At 38.9% G+C, this 16,118-nt stretch overlaps 1 protein-coding gene across 4 annotated transcripts in view; it reads left to right on the top strand.

Annotated features, from left to right (window-relative positions):
- Positions 1–16,118, top strand: part of LOC127643197 (CAP-Gly domain-containing linker protein 2-like) — a 53,318-nt gene continuing 37,200 nt past the window's right edge. For all 4 annotated transcript variants that reach the window (XM_052125827.1, XM_052125824.1, XM_052125825.1 and 1 more), the window contains exons 1-3: positions 1–168; positions 775–976; positions 13,890–14,407. In XM_052125827.1, the coding sequence (XP_051981787.1) occupies positions 862–976; positions 13,890–14,407 (633 nt within the window). In that variant the 5' untranslated portion in view covers positions 1–168; positions 775–861. The remainder of the gene's footprint in view (positions 169–774; positions 977–13,889; positions 14,408–16,118) is intronic.

The following is a 16,118-nucleotide window of genomic DNA, read 5'->3' as shown; positions in this document are numbered from 1 at the left end:
TGTGTGTGTGTGTGTGTGTGTGTGTGTGTGTGTGTGTGCGAGAGAGAGTGAAGGGAGTGGCAGACGCCGACAAATCTCATGCCGGGAAATCTACCGATCCATCCTTGCACAGAACATCTGAAGTTAGTCGGCGCCGACATCTTTATATTTGATTTTGGACTTTATAAGGTAATTGTCTTGTTTGCGAGAGCGAATCGCGTTTGTGTCGGGTGACAGGGGCGCAAGAGGACGGTAGTCGCGAGCACGCCGCAGTGAAGAGCCAAAACAATAGACCAGCAGAAATGAACCTTTACACTTACACTTCTGCCTCTTTTACGATATATATATTGCGCTTAAAATTGAATTAGTGTGTCGTTATGAAGTGGAAATCACTTCTTTTGTTTTTAAAAGAGCTAAGTTTGTGTTTGGACGGTAGCTGTAAGCATATTAAAAACTGCCGACATCGGTGGATAATGGGTCCATCTCACAGATCCTGCTGGAATACCACTAATGACCTTGTTTTGTTGCTAATTTTATCACTAAAAAAATATTCATTCAGTTCAAACACTCACTGTCTGTTTCGAATTTCAGCAATGGTGTCAGTTATATTGAAACAGTGTTACAGCCTGTTCCAATTCTTCCAAAAGAAACAGTGATTTTAGAGCCTTTCTTCACCCTAAAGCATCACATTATTGATAGTGTAGCTCAGACAATATCCTTCTGTCTGTATTTACTTGGGGCATGCAAGGTCATCCACAGTGTGCATATTGCAACTCTTATGATGGTTGTCTTCAGTCCCACAGGTAGAATGGAGACTGATATTCGCCATCCTCGCATTTAGTGCCTCGACAAAAACCTTCAACAGTTTCTCCAGTGGACATAATGAACGTGCTGAAGTCCAGTGGCTTGAAGATCCCTGGCAGGGGTCCCAAACACTCCAGTCCAGTGGGACGAACAACTGCCGGCCCGTCGACCAGTCCTGCAGCTCAAAAAGATAGTAAGTCAGCTCCTTCTGTACCTCACTCGCCTCCGGACCCTCTGAATGTAATGATGGCAAACTTTCAGTTCATTATATTACCCATATATATATTCTGTATATATGAAATCTGCAGAATGGGTTTAAATGTACTTATAATGTGGTAAATGGAGCTTAGAGTGCTACATTTTTAAAGATATGCCATCCCGGATGTGTATGACTTTCTTTTTTTCTACAGAAGAGAAATTATGATTTTGAGAAGAATATTTCAGCTTTGTAGCTCCATACAATGCAAGTGAATGGGTGCCAAAATTGTTATGCTCCTAAAAGCACATTAAGGCATCATAAAAGTAATCCATACACAGTGTTTTAATCCATATCTTCAAAAGTGATATGATAGGTTTGGATGAGAAACAGATCAATATTCCAGTCCTTTTTGCTAGAAAGTCTTCTCCCTGCCCAGTAGGTGGTGATATGCATGAAGTGGAGATGAATGTATGGTAAAAAGGACTTAAATAGTGTTCTGTTTTTCACCCACACCTATCATGTCACTTTTGAAGATATGGATTAAAACACTGTATGGATTACTTTTATGATGCCTTAATGTGCTTTTTGGAGCATAACAATTTTGGCATCCATTCACTTGCATTTAAAAGAATTTTAGATATTTATATTGTGAAACAAGCCAAAACAAAAACAAATCAAAAACATATTTTGTTGCAGCGTATAATGGGGCGAAGACTTCCTGTCTCTCTCACGTTTCTGTTCACTTCAATCCATCTTTAACTCACAAAAAAAAACTCTCTTATAAAGCTGCGTAATGCCAATTCTATTCATGATAAGAAATGCACAGTGACACATATATTGTGATTCAATAAATCGCGAGCCATCATGTTATAATCTAGCTGTATTAATCGGTGTGCGCACTCGAGGGATGAGCGTCCCAGCCGGGTGCAGATTCAGTCTCTCCCCCTTAGATCGGGACATTCGAGCAACTCATAGAAGAGGCGCTGACCGCACAGAAAAATGCCAGTTTTGGAGTTTGTAGTTATTTACATGATCTGCTTCTGTATTATTTGAACTTTAATAAAGCTACAACGCATTATATAACTGCATTTAAGATGTAACTCTGGGGTGTTTCCTTTAAAGACGCTGAGGCATTGCATGATTGCATGAGGCTGAGTAAAACATTTTTGAATTTTCATTTTTGGGTGAACTATCCCTTTAAGCCCAAACCCGAACCTGCTCACTTTCTTTATAATTTCTTCTTTCAGTATTGTTGCAATAGGCTGTGTTTTATGTAAGCATCGTTGGCAACATTGGTAACAGTATTGTAACAGTAATCACACAAGGTATGTCAGACCCTCAGCACACCCGAGCAGACGGAAAATAAACACTGGCTTTGAGTTTGTCAAGCGGTGAAACTTTGCTTGGTGCAGAACAATTTGGAATAAAGCGAAACAATGTATCAATCACAAAGTCCTCTTTGCAACCTGATCTTGTTTAGAACCTTAAATCTTTGTGACACCTGCGGTAAAAACAAGCTAGGAATGCAACGAATGAAACAGAGCACAGGTGTCTTGACATGCGTTTTTGAAACATAAAGTTCCTTTAAATTTTAAACTTGCACAAGCCGCTGAAGAAACACGTGATGTGGTGCAACATTCAAATTCGTCCGTCCAGCATGTGTTTACATTGGAAAAAATTTAAAAACAGAGCAGGCGCACGCAAAAACACATTTGGTGTGAACGGCCCCTTACTCATCCGTTCCCGCATGTCTGTCAGAATGCATGTGCGAATATATTAGGTAGGCCTCTTTATTTTTTTCATTAACTTTAAACCCGGATCCAGCCGACCAGAGGTCATAATTGAAATTTGACCTGAACCCGGCCCAAAACCAGAGGGCTTCTCAGGTCCCAGCGGTCTAGGGTCGGCTTTCTTAAATGGTGGGTTACAGGTCTGTTCTGATAGGGTTGCGGATATCTGGATAAACAATGCTAAATGTGGAAAAAAAAGAAACTTTTTGGACATATTCTGTGGAAGGATTACAATTTTTCACAAATGGTAATCATTCAATACCATGTTATATAATGGCATAATTTTACCATGTACAATTACTGTATCATGGTACCACCAGAATACTTTTTTGTAAGGGATGATTCAGCTATTAAATTACTTTCAGTAATGTAGTTGAAATTTAGCAATTGCTTGGATTAGATCAAGCACAGGAACTTGTGATACGTTTTTGCCTGGTATAACATAAACAGATCACTTAACTGTTTTTAGAAGTAATGCTACTAGCTGTGTGCACTTCGCAAAAGTGGAGACCATTTTACGGCATTAATGGGTGGTGATTGATTTAATCCATATAGGTTTGATCTGGTATGTGGTTTAATGAGGCTAATTATCTTTTACATCAGATGACAAGCCCTGACACTGGTTACACAGTCATTGGTTACATAAATCACAGTGGGTTAATCCTGCCTCACTGACGTGGCTGACCTCATAGACAGCCACAGCGAAACCAGACCACATTATTTACATTAGTCTGGATGTCACCCAGATGAGTGTCATGGTTCAAGCAGACTGTGCAATGCTTTGTTCATACACACACATACACACACAGGAAGTACAGTCGAGAATGAAAATCAGACAATATAGTTGCTCTGCTGGTCACGTTGAGAACTCTTAAAGTGACAGTTCACCCAAAAATGAAAGTTCTGTCATCATTTACTCACACTTATGTTGTTATAAGCCCGTATGACTTACTTTCTTTCATGACTAATGTTAGGCAGTTTGTTGGACTGAGTCACTATTAACTTTCACTGCAATTTTTTCCATACAATTAAAGTGAATGTTAAAGTGAATAGTATCTCACTTTGTGATCCACTTAAGAAAGTCATGCAGGTTTTCATTTTTGGGTGAACTAGCTTTTTAAGATAACTTCACATTTTGTATTTGTAAAGAAAAGTTTAAATAGTCATAACATTTTGATATTTTGTGCCACCTCTAATAACAGTAGGCTATTTGTTTGAACTAAAGCAGCTTATAATATTTATAACAGCATGTGTACAATGTTGTAATATGCTTCTTTTGTAAATTTCACAGCATGGTAATATTGTGTTGTCCTGTGCTCTAAAACTAGACTCGGATGCCATGTGTGTTATTTACACAAGCGTCATGGGAAAATTACATTGCTATGGAGAAAGCTGCTTACTGAATGAGCCGCATATATACGGGAGTAAACAGTACGCCGCTTATACAGTACATGTAAACCGGAATGCTGTTTTTTAACAATAACCCGCTTTCTTGTAATAAGTTGCTTTCTGGTTTCCATGTAACCATATTCAGTGTTTTGAAGTGTTTCTGCATTATGTTCATGTTGAGAATACCAACTCCTGTACAGTTTCGTCCTTATTCATTATTAGCACCTTTGGACCGGACAGCTCCTAAGAACTTGGACTATATGAAGAACAAATAACGAGCGATCTATGTGCTGGTTTGACCGGTCTCTTTTCTTTCTTTTTTTTTGGTGGATTTTCTCCCCGATTTGGAATGCCAAATTCACAATGCGCTCTAGACCGTCAATCTGTGCATCTTATCACGTGGCTTGTTGAGTGCGTTACGGCGGAGTCCTAGTACGTGTGGAGGCTTCACGCTATTCTCCGCAGCATACACGCATAACTCACCACGAGCCCCACCAAGAGCGAGAACCACATTATAGCGACCACAAGGAGGTTAACTTGTGCAGCTTCATTATTATAATGGGAGCAATCTATTGTCACTTTTAGAGCTCTACCTCTCAAAGTTACAAATAGTTGGCGTGACAGGGTGGAGGGTGGGGCTGGGTCATTATTCTACACACCCAGCCCCTTATCGGGCTAAGCAAGCCTCCGAGAGGGATAAAGGCTGACTGCAGACTGTGGTGCGACAGAGAGAGAGCTTTTACTGGCAGCTGTCCATCATATGTGTGTGTTTGTCTCTTTTGGTTTAAGATTTTAATGAAATATAATTTATATTTTCAAGCCAGTTCTCGCCGCCTCCTTTCCCTTAATCCCTTTACAGTTGGCAAAAATGTTGTTCACCTACCAGAGATATGATGTGTGCTAAAGTTGTTACTACTGCATGTATCCAGTCATCTCACTCATTGCAGAGGTTCTTAAGTCCATTTGTGGTTGCTTTTTTGGAGATCTAAACACTTGAATTTCCATTAGTTCCAGGCATCCAGGGAGCATCCAGCCACCGTACAGAATGGTCCACATTTTAATAATGACATTTTATGACAATTGGTAACAAAATCATGATAAAGTCTCTATGAATGTAGTGCCTCCATCAATTGTTTTGAATAAGTTTGACAACCAGCAAGAAATGGACAAAGATGTCACTTTCTTACACTGACAAACAATCCTTGAAATGGCCCATAATAGTTTAGAATGAAAGGTGAATTGTGTAATTGTGTAAAATTATATCTTTATATGAAGAGACAATTACAAGCAATTTTAAGTTTTCCCCGAAAAGTGTAAACACTGTGGCTATTTGGTACTATCATGAGCACAGTTGTTGACTTGAGGCAATGTTGAGATCTTATCTGAAACTCTAGAAGAGTTACATTTAGACTGGGGTCTTTTTGTCAAGAGAAACATCTGAGAAGCAGAAGACTTCAAAATTCTCTTTTTGCTCTCTAGGTAGTGATTCTCATTGCTGTCTAGAATAAATAATTGAGATATTAAAGCATTATCTGTGATTTTCTCTTTCCTGTGGGACGTTTTGGATATCAGGAGATATCCTCCCCTTTTAAACGCAGAGAGAGGGAGCGTTTGAGGTGGAGGAGTGATCCACTGAGAGCCCCAAGGACAGAAGTGTTTGTGTGCGTGCAGGGGGCGGTTAAAGGCTGAGCTGGGGTCATTGTGTTAGCTTGTGCTGCTGAATGGTGGGATTCAGATGGTTGGAGGAGGAATGCAGGCACAATAGTGAAGTGAAGCTTGTGTTCTTCTCTTCCTCCTGTATCACTCCTTTTTCCCTTTTTTCCCCTTGCTGATCTACTGTTTCCGTAGCAATGCTGTCACTTGGGCAAGCAATGCACCAGCGCCTAAGCTCAAGCCCTGCAATGGGCTGAGACTTCCTGAAAGGTCCCAGTTTTCTCTAACACAGTGTAGTGCACATGTATGCCACCCTTGAGTCCCAGCACATGCACATATCAGCACACTACCTCTACTTATGTTTCACTGTGCTGAGTGTGCTATACTGCTATCCTAATATGTGCTGGTTATTTTCGATTGTAATGGGGTCATCAGCTTGTGAAACAAGGCAGCAAACTACAAATTTCTATGAGAATAAGATTTTTGCACGTGCATAAAAACATAAAACCGTGCTTTGTAGAACAAAACCGCACAGCCAGGGTCCAAAATAAACTTTAATGAACGAAATTAACTAATAAAAACAAATGAAATTGCCACACTTGCCAATGGCAGCCAAACTGAGAAAATGTCTTTACTGGCCATTACACTGTATTTTGCATTGTTCTTCGACAATGGAATTATTTATTTGTTTTACCTTCGCATATGTAGCAAACCGCACAGGTAATATTTTCATTTGCAGCATCATATATTAGCCCAGTGGTTCAAAAATATTTTTTATCATGATTTTGGACGTTACTGTAACTACATTTTTGCAAACTGACTTTTACATGACGAATTCTGTGTTTCACAGGTCCCTGGTGAAATTAACACTAGAGGCACTACAACAATTGTGCATTTTATCAGTACAACGGCTGATTATGACTTTATAACACTTATTTGTTTGGACAATTACATACACACTGCAATGTTATAATATAGAAACACTTTTACTATAATGCATCATTTGTAAAACTATACATTTTAAAGCTTGTATTACATACTCCCCTACATTTACACACCCCGAACACACATGCAGTGAGTTCCAGCAACAAAGCAACTACATTTACATTTACATTTATGCATTTGGCAGACGCTTTTATCCAAAGCGACTTACAATTACAGTGCACTTATTACAGGGTCAATCCCCCCGGAGCAACCTGGAGTTAAGTGCCTTGCTCAAGGACACAATGGTGGGGCTGTGGGGTTTGAACCAGTGTACTTCTGATTACCAGATTACCAGTTATGTGCTTAGACCACTACACCACCACCACTCAACCACTCATGACTTCATTTTCAATGACTCCGGCAACACGAGAGGCAGTGACCTTTGGGGAATAGATGTGGGCATGGCGAGCGACATGACAAAGTTGAGAAAAGTTTAACTTTATGCAAATGAGGAGCGACTTTCAGGAGTGACAACCAATAGGAGTGAAGAGGGTGTCAGTGGAGCTCAAGTCATCCGTCTCCTTTGAGATAATGGAGTCAAATGCAGGCAAGACAAGACAGAGAAGAAATTTCTATGAGTAATTTCACTGTTCTGTATAATTTTCTGTAACCACTACATGTATATAATAGGGCTGAAATTATTAGACAATGTCGACAATAAAACGTCATCGAAAAGTTTCGTTGTCGAATAGTCGTTTGATCTAATTGAATGTAACATGAGATCACTTTAAACTTTAATGATGAGAGCAGCACTGTTGCTCGCACATGTTTGAGGAGAGGAAGAATTGAACATCTCACAGTTCAGATGCACTCTAAACTTTCCAAACAGCTTCAGGGGTAGAAGGGCAAAGTATGAGAGAATTATAATGTAAAAATACAAAAAAGGAAATACAGAAGCACTCTCGTTGTGGAATAAGTTGAGCTGGTGCTAATGATTAATTGCTGCAATAATCGCCGAATAGTCGAATAATCATTTTAATAATTGCTAGATCAATCGATTATCAAAATAAACGTTAGATGCAGCCCTAGTATATAATAAGATGATGTGTGGAAAAGAAACTGTGAGCTCTCTGACTGAGTTTGATTCATACATTGACAATCGTTCAACTTATTAATGATCTGATGCATTGAGTACTGCTGCAGATTATATAAAAGCACATTCCCCTGCAGAATGTGCATTTCTAGGGACAAGAAAACTGAATCCTTGTCAAATTAGAATGATATCTTAGTTGTTTTACTGGCAAAATGCCATATCTGTGATCAGATTTTTCCAAAGACATGGCCAGACGTGCTCTCCATCAATAAAGTTCGAGTGACAGCAGTAGGAACGGCCACTAGTGACTTTACAGTACAGAGACTAGTGACATCAAGCGATAAAGCTGCAGCATGTGTGCACAGGCCGCTATTCCAATGTGATACGCTTCCACAGTAGCCTGATAGATTGTTGGACTTTGGACTCTGAAGTTTGCGGCACTTTTCATTCCTCACTTTGTTTTTGGACACTATCGGTTAGGCTTAGGTGCTAGTTAAGGTTTTGTGTCTACCTTCAGTTTGATTTTAGATAACTATTGGTTAGGTTTAGGTTAAAGATTTAGGTTAGTAAGGTACGTTTTACTAATTTAAACCTCCATTCAACATTCACCTTAAAAACTCATCTGATTACAACACCAACTTACTCGCTTTTGGCACCATTTAATAAAGAACAGTAAATTAAATGAGGATGTTTTTTGACAGAAAAGGTGTCAAAACGATAAGATGATATTCTTCATATCAAAGCTCCTTAACCACTTTTGTATATTAAAGAACATGTTGGAGCAATTGAGACACATAAGCAGTCATTACACACTCCCCCCAGCTAAAGTACACCCTGGCATCAATACCACAACATGCACATGTTGGTGCGGCTATCCTTACTTTATGAGGACCCTCCATAAAAATAATGATTTTTATATGGTACGAATTATATATTCTATCCCCTAAACCTAACCCTCACAAAAAACGCTCTGCATTTTTACATAAAAAAAAAAAAAAAAACATATTTTAGTATGTTTTTTTTTAAGTGATTTGAAATATGGGGACACTAGAAATGTCCTCAGAAACCACATTTATAGCATAACAATACCCTTGTAATTACCAGTTTTTAACCTAAAAATGTCCTAGTAAACAACCCAAACCCGCGCGCGCACACACACACACACACACACACACACACACACACACAGATACATACTAAGAGTATGAAGTCAAACACATGCTAATTTATCACTGCATGCTTTAAGGACAATCATCTAAATGGCATGTGTCAAATGGGCCACATAAACAATGTATCACGGCAATCCCACTGACCCAGATTTAGTCAAAAATTTGAGCACTGCTCAGCCTTGCATGAAGGCTGCAATGACATCCAGACATGAGCAAAGTTATAAAAGTACACGGTACACACTGATACATTAAATGAGATGTGTAACAAGTGTTGACAGCATATGCTATGACATTCAGTAGACCAGGGTATTAATGGGTGATTATTGATATCCCTGATTAGGGGTGTAACGGTATGAAATGTTCATTATGATAGTCTTCACAAAAAAAATTGTTGTAATGGTATTAAAATTATTTATGATTATAAAATACAGCAACGAGTTGTCTGACTAGATGATGGCCCAGGATGAAATGTTGGGATGTCTGGATGAATAAATAAATACATCTGAAATATTTATAGTTAGTTATTTTGCCCCTATCTGATTTTTGAAACACAGGCTACATTATAAATTATAATACACAGGCCTATATTAAAATATTTTTTCCAGGTATTTCCCATTAGGTGCATCTTGTGAATTAAGGAAAAACAATACCATGTGAAATGGATAAATTATGCATAAGTATTTTTTATACTGTTTATGAAATATTTTTTTACAAAGTTTACAAATTGAGAGACCATCAACATTGATGATGTCTTGAGGGTCTTTTAAATAACCATGATATATATCGCGGACTTCAGCCATTTGACGGAGGGAAATAAAGGCTTTGACATTTCTGTGTGCTGCATTCTCTCCATGCAGTTTGCGCGCTTAATTAGAAACATGAGACTTGCATCGCAATTTTGACACTTATTTTATCAGGTTTAAATGCTGCTGTGTAAATGTAGCTGATTTCCTCTTAAATTAACTGATATTTAAAAGGGAAACTTTAGTTCTTTTACTTGGATATTAGAAAAAAAATCCATGAATTATAAATGTCAACGGTTTGATAACCGTCTTTTATTAAAACCGTGGTACACCTTGAAACCGTGACACCAGTACTTCCCTATCTCTGATGTACAGTTAAGTCTTATACACTTAGAATTACAGTTCTTTGACATTTACTTTCAAAGAAATGGATGTCACTTCTGTGTGTGTCCTGTTTCTCTTAATATTTTGTAATCAGTTTAAAGTTTCAGTGGACTTTCATAACTTTCATTTTAATAAAAGCACTGGTGATACCATGGTATAGTGATGGGTTTTTGGTGTTGGTACCATAATGCTTTGATATGAAACATGATACTGATTGATTATATGGAATGATTACCATGCTTTTGGTCTAAAACATTTGGCATTCCAATGGTGGAAAGTCCAAAAAAATCATCTTACAATGGTATAAGTAAAACAAAACATGGTATTATTATGGTATGTGTAAAAACATGGTACTACTATGGGGTTTTTCCACTGCACGGTACAACTTGACTCGACTGTACTCGAATTTTGGGGGTTTTCAACTGTGAATGGTACCTGGTACTTTTTTTAGTACCACTTTGGTCGAGGTTCCAAGGGAGCCGAGCCAATACTAAATGTGACGTGAAAACCCTGATTCTCAGAGAATCGTCACTTTCAGCATCACTGGATTTGCGACACGGGACATCAACCCGCTAGTTTTAAAGTTAGCTACAGTGATGGGAGTATCGAATTGTAAAAAAGAAATGGCTGTGCGCAAAACCACGCTGTGGTCAATAAACAAGGTGCAGACCTTCCTCTCATTAGCGACGAACGAAATGACGTGAAATGAAAAAGTCTTTCAGGAAGTGTCTCAGCTGTTGGCCGCACACGGCTACCACCGGACCTACCAACAGTGTAGGGAAAGTAAAAAAAAAAACGTAAAAGTGACTACAGAACCATCAAGGAAAAGAGGAAGTGGTTCGACCAAATGGATGCTATCTCGACCGGCAAGCAATGGGAGGGAGAGTACCATGGACTCAGCCACAGCTGGAGTCCACGATGGAGCATGGTACGTTTTGTTATGTTAACTCTATATTCTCCTTGAAAGCTTCACTTTATTTAGTTGATCAGCCACTGGAAGCTTGCTTCTAAAACAACCAGGCCAATTTAACTGTTACACTTGTGTAAAATCACCATGCAACAACTGCATTATGCCTCACAATGAGCTAGTAGCTAGCGTTCGTGTTATTGTTTATGGTCAGTAATGTTTGTGTTGCATTTAAGATGATGTCACGGCAGTAGAGGCTGCACAACTATGACGATCAGCATATAATCTCACCCAAGTTGAGGTGGCACCAAACAGCCGTGGAAAAGCAAGCTCAGAAAAGTAAAGCGAGTAGAGTTGAGTCGAACTGTAATGTTTAAGGGAAAAGTGCTATTAGTATGTGGTTTTTTTATCTGCCCAATATATGCCCAATTCCCAATGCGCTCTTAAGTCCTCATGGTGGCGTAGTGACTCAATCCGGGTGGTGGAGGACCAATCTCAGTTACCTCTGTGCCTGAGACCGCCTTATCACGTGGCTTGTTGAGTGCGTTACTGCAGAGACATAAGACATAGGCTTCACGCCATTCTCTGTGGCATCCACGCACAGAGCGAGAACCAAACAGTGATCATTGTGTAGTTTGATTAAATATATTGTAAAATGTGTATACAAATTAAATAATAATTGTATTTAGAACTCCTGTGAGTAAGCTGAAGGTGACTGTGTCAAGGAACACAAAACTCTATAATATGTTGGTTATACAGTATGTTCAATATTTATATTATAATGATACATGTCCAAAAACAGCATTGTATTACTATGGTATGTCTTCAAAAAACATGATATTACAATGGTACTAGTTCAAAATAAAAATGGTACTACCATGGTAGTTAGGTACTACCAAACTTCTATTGCCATTCTATAAGTTCACAAACTTGGTATTGTCATGGTATGTGTTCAAAAACATAAAATTATAATCATGTCCAAAAATAACATGGGATTACCATGGTACAGTATATGGTCAAAAACAGTGTTTTGTACAGAGGTACAAAAATAGCATGGTATTTCCATTGAACTTTCTTTGTAAGTGTTCAAATAGAGGAGACATACTATAGATAATACTAATAACACAGTGAAAATGAATAATACTGAAAAGACCAGCTTAGACAAGCATGAATTTCCATTCTGATCCAAGCTGATTTTGGTTAATGCTGGTCTTGCTGGACCAGTATAGCCATACTGTGAATCAGCAAAACATACCTAGAGAAATTGGCAATTAAAAATAAATAAAAAAGAAGCAATAAATAAAAATGGCTGGTAGCATCATCAGCATCTCAAATTGTGGACCAGAATCCAAAGCACAACATATTTTGATGACCAGCTGTGTTGGAAGGTTGAAGATCGGGTTTGCTGTAATAACTCTTCTGATGATTATTAATTTTAGTTTCTTGTCCTTGAAAATACTACTGCATTGACAAAAGGTCTGTTATGTAAGGATGGGAATTTTAAGGAATTTTGATTCTGGTTCAGATTCCTCTTAACAATTCTGGTTCTTTACTGGAATGATGCTTTAACGATTAGCAGTTATTTTTGTAATTTTGAGTACATTTGGCATATTTGGATAAAAGGAAAGCATTTCTTATTGCATTTACTGCCTGCAGCAGTCTGTTGCTAAATGATGAGATCATTTCAGATTTTTACGTAGCAGATTTTAAAAAATCATAACTAAATGTAAAGTAATTCTTGTTGAAGGTGTGTTTACACAGACTTTTTAGAGACATAAATCCAGTAATTGATCCTTACTATACAGTATATATTATAAAAAATTCTAAACAAATAAAACATTTGACAATATTTAATTAATTCATTTATTCTTTTATAAAATTCCTCCAATTACAACAAAACGCATCTATTAACTTCACACTGTCATATGAACAACCAGTCAGTATTTGTACTGCCTGATTGAAGTCTTACAATCCTTGAGCACAACATTAAATAACACAGTAACAGTTATTATTTCATTTTGAGTTGCATGTCAATAAGATTAATTCAGTAATCCCTCTGAAATGTCTGTAAAGAGTCATTCGTTCGGGAAACACGGGAACCAGCTTACACTTTAGGGTGATTTATTTAGTTGCTTTTGAGCTACCGCACAAAAACTCATCAGCTTTTAACATAAAGTCCTTTTTCAAAGGTTCAGCATAAAGTCACGCTGCCTTCCACAACTTCGTAAGCTTCAGGTCTCCTCTCTCTTCACTGCGGGTCCACTGCTCTTTTATTTCCATCCAGTTTTCACTGTTAACACAAAACAGCTGTCAGAGATAATTTTCCCCAGGTTTCAATCCTTACCATTCTCTCTCTACTGGACTCGCTCACCACAGGCGTCGCTCGGCCATGCCCATCTCTCCACTCTGCACTACACTGGTGATTGGGAGCCACACTACACTCATAGTGCTGCATGCTTCACACTGTAGATTCAAAGGAACTGGCTCATAACAATAATTTGTTCAGTTTTTGGAGTACATTGGTAATTCTGTATGATTCATGTAATGGATTCAAAAGAACCGGGTCTTATGAACCGCGCGTGTGTTTGATGCTCTAGATTCTGTAGCGAGGCACTGCTACTGCTGAATTATGCCTCAGGAATCACTGTTAAGAGTATTTTAGTAAGATATTCCAGTACAAATCAGCAGAAAATTGTATGTTTGGGAACCGTTAACAGAACGGATGTCATGAAAATTACATAGTGCTTAGTTCCCAACACAACTGTATCACTCTAGCAGGCAGATACATTCAACACATACTGAATCTTAACTTTGAATATTCTCCTTTTGAATCTTGTCCTTTTGTCTGCCCTCAGGTTGCCTCTACAAGCCAACCCCTCCCACCCCCAGCAGCAATGCCTCAGACAAGTCCAGCTCCAAAGCCTCTGAGGTGGGTGATGAGGTGGCTGGAGATTTTGTGGTGGGTGAACGTGTCTGGGTGAATGGAGTGAAGCCAGGAGTCATTGCCTATCTTGGAGAGACCCAGTTTTCCCCTGGACAGTGGGCAGGAGTGGTACTTAATGACCTGGTTGGGAAGAATGATGGCTCAGTCAACGGGGTGCGTTACTTCGAGTGTCAGCCTTTGCAAGGCATCTTTACCAGGCCCTCCAAACTAACGCGACAGCACATTGGAGACGGCATCGACGAGTTGCAGCAGAACGCGCAGCTGCAGGGGGGTGTAGGCGCAGCCGGCCAGCGCGTGGTCATGCCGCTCAGAGAAGGGATGCTCAACATCTCAGTAAAGACCGGCAATGAATCTGGATCCAACATGTCTGACAGTGGGTCAGTAAAGAAAGGGGGAGAGAAGGACCTGAAGGTTGGAGACCGAGTGCTGGTGAGTGTTGACATTTTTCACAGCGAGTGAGATGATGAATCAGTCGTCTGATGCATTTTCCACTAGTTTCCTCTTTTCTGTCAAATAGTTTGTGGAGCCTAGGCCAAAAATTAACCAGGACTCCAATATGTAACAAAATGCTTCAGATGCTTTAAAATGATGTTTTGTATATCTATATTAGGGCTTTCAAAACTTTTATCTGGATTAATTACGAAATGGCAATTCATTAATCAAATTAATTGCAATTAATTGATTAAATGAATATTTGCTGACAAAGCCCCTCACTTAACAGTAATTCAATATATAATTATCAAATAATTAGACAAAAAGTGGCTTTAGAAGGCAATACATTTATTTCCATATTATTGAACATGAGCCTATCTTTGGCCTACAGTCTACAGCAAGAACACTTTCTCATCTTGTGCTGTCGCTGGTGTCAAGCACGCCTGAGAGTTGTGTCTAGAAGGTATCCCTCTCACATCAAGTCCTTGCGCATGCTCATTCCAGTATGATGCTATGGTGCTTTTTCTGCTCACCTCAACATATTAATGATGGAGAGCATTAATAACTTTATTAATGACATTATTACTATTATTACGAAGTGACTATTTACACTTGTTGTTCATACCTGCCACACAGTGCAGCTATTTGCTCTCAAAATGTCTGGTGGAAACAAAGAAATTAAAGACAAACTGCATTCTTACAGTATGTGTCACCGCAATGGCTCAGTGTAAAAGCAGTATGGATGTGTTTTTTCCATGTGGATGACCTGAGTTCAAATTCACCTATTGACCCAGTTTTCCCTATCTTGTTACCTGTCTCCACTCTTTTTTTTTGTAATTTTTTTTCTCCACTTTTCTCTCCAATTTGGAATTCCCAATGCACTCTAAGTCCTCATGTGGTGTGACCTCAATCCAGGTAGCGGAGGACGAATCTCAGTTGCCTCCGTGTCTGAGACAGTCAGTCCGCGCATCTTATAACGTGGCTTGTTGAGCGCGTTACTGCGGAGACCTAGCACGTGTGGAGGCTTTATGCTATTCTCCTCGGAATTCACACACAACTCACCCTGCTTTACCATACACTTGATTGGCTTTGGGTCAAATTGCTTGCCATTTAGTACAGCACAGTCTTAAAGCCTTTCAAGCAGTCAATATCTTTAATCAGATGGGATTGCTCCATAAACCATCTGCTATTGATCCCAGCCATCTACTTTACTGTCTGCTTCAGTCCTTACTGATTGGCTTTTCCAGTGATTAACACATCATGAAGAATACTCACTTGTACATGGACACGCATAAACACATACATCCTTTTATACTGACTATAATTCTATAAGCTAGTTTGTTTTATTAACTTATGAAAGATAAATTATTTGGACCACCTTCTTTGGGTATTTTTTTTGAGGCAATTTCTATCCTGAGACACATAATAAAGATCTAACAGGGAGAGAGATAGAGAGTGAGACAAGTGCAAAATCGAACCTTCGTCTCTTACATGAGCACCACAACTTACATGCCTTGAGCATGTGTGCAAGCCACTAGGCCACGACTCCAGCCCTTCTTAGGGAATTTAGCATGGAGCCATAGCTGTTTAGTGTTGTTTAGTAGGGATTTACCTGTCATTCCGAACCCATATGCCTTTATATTTCTGTAAAAAATGAAAGGAGAATTTGGGCAAAACAATTAATGCTTTTCTTTTCAACAGTTCATAG

Source organism: Xyrauchen texanus, chromosome 4 (assembly GCF_025860055.1).
Source record: "Xyrauchen texanus isolate HMW12.3.18 chromosome 4, RBS_HiC_50CHRs, whole genome shotgun sequence".
NCBI lineage: Eukaryota > Metazoa > Chordata > Actinopteri > Cypriniformes > Catostomidae > Xyrauchen > Xyrauchen texanus.
Note: the sequence above shows the minus strand (reverse complement) of the source record. Positions and strands in the feature narration are given on the sequence as shown.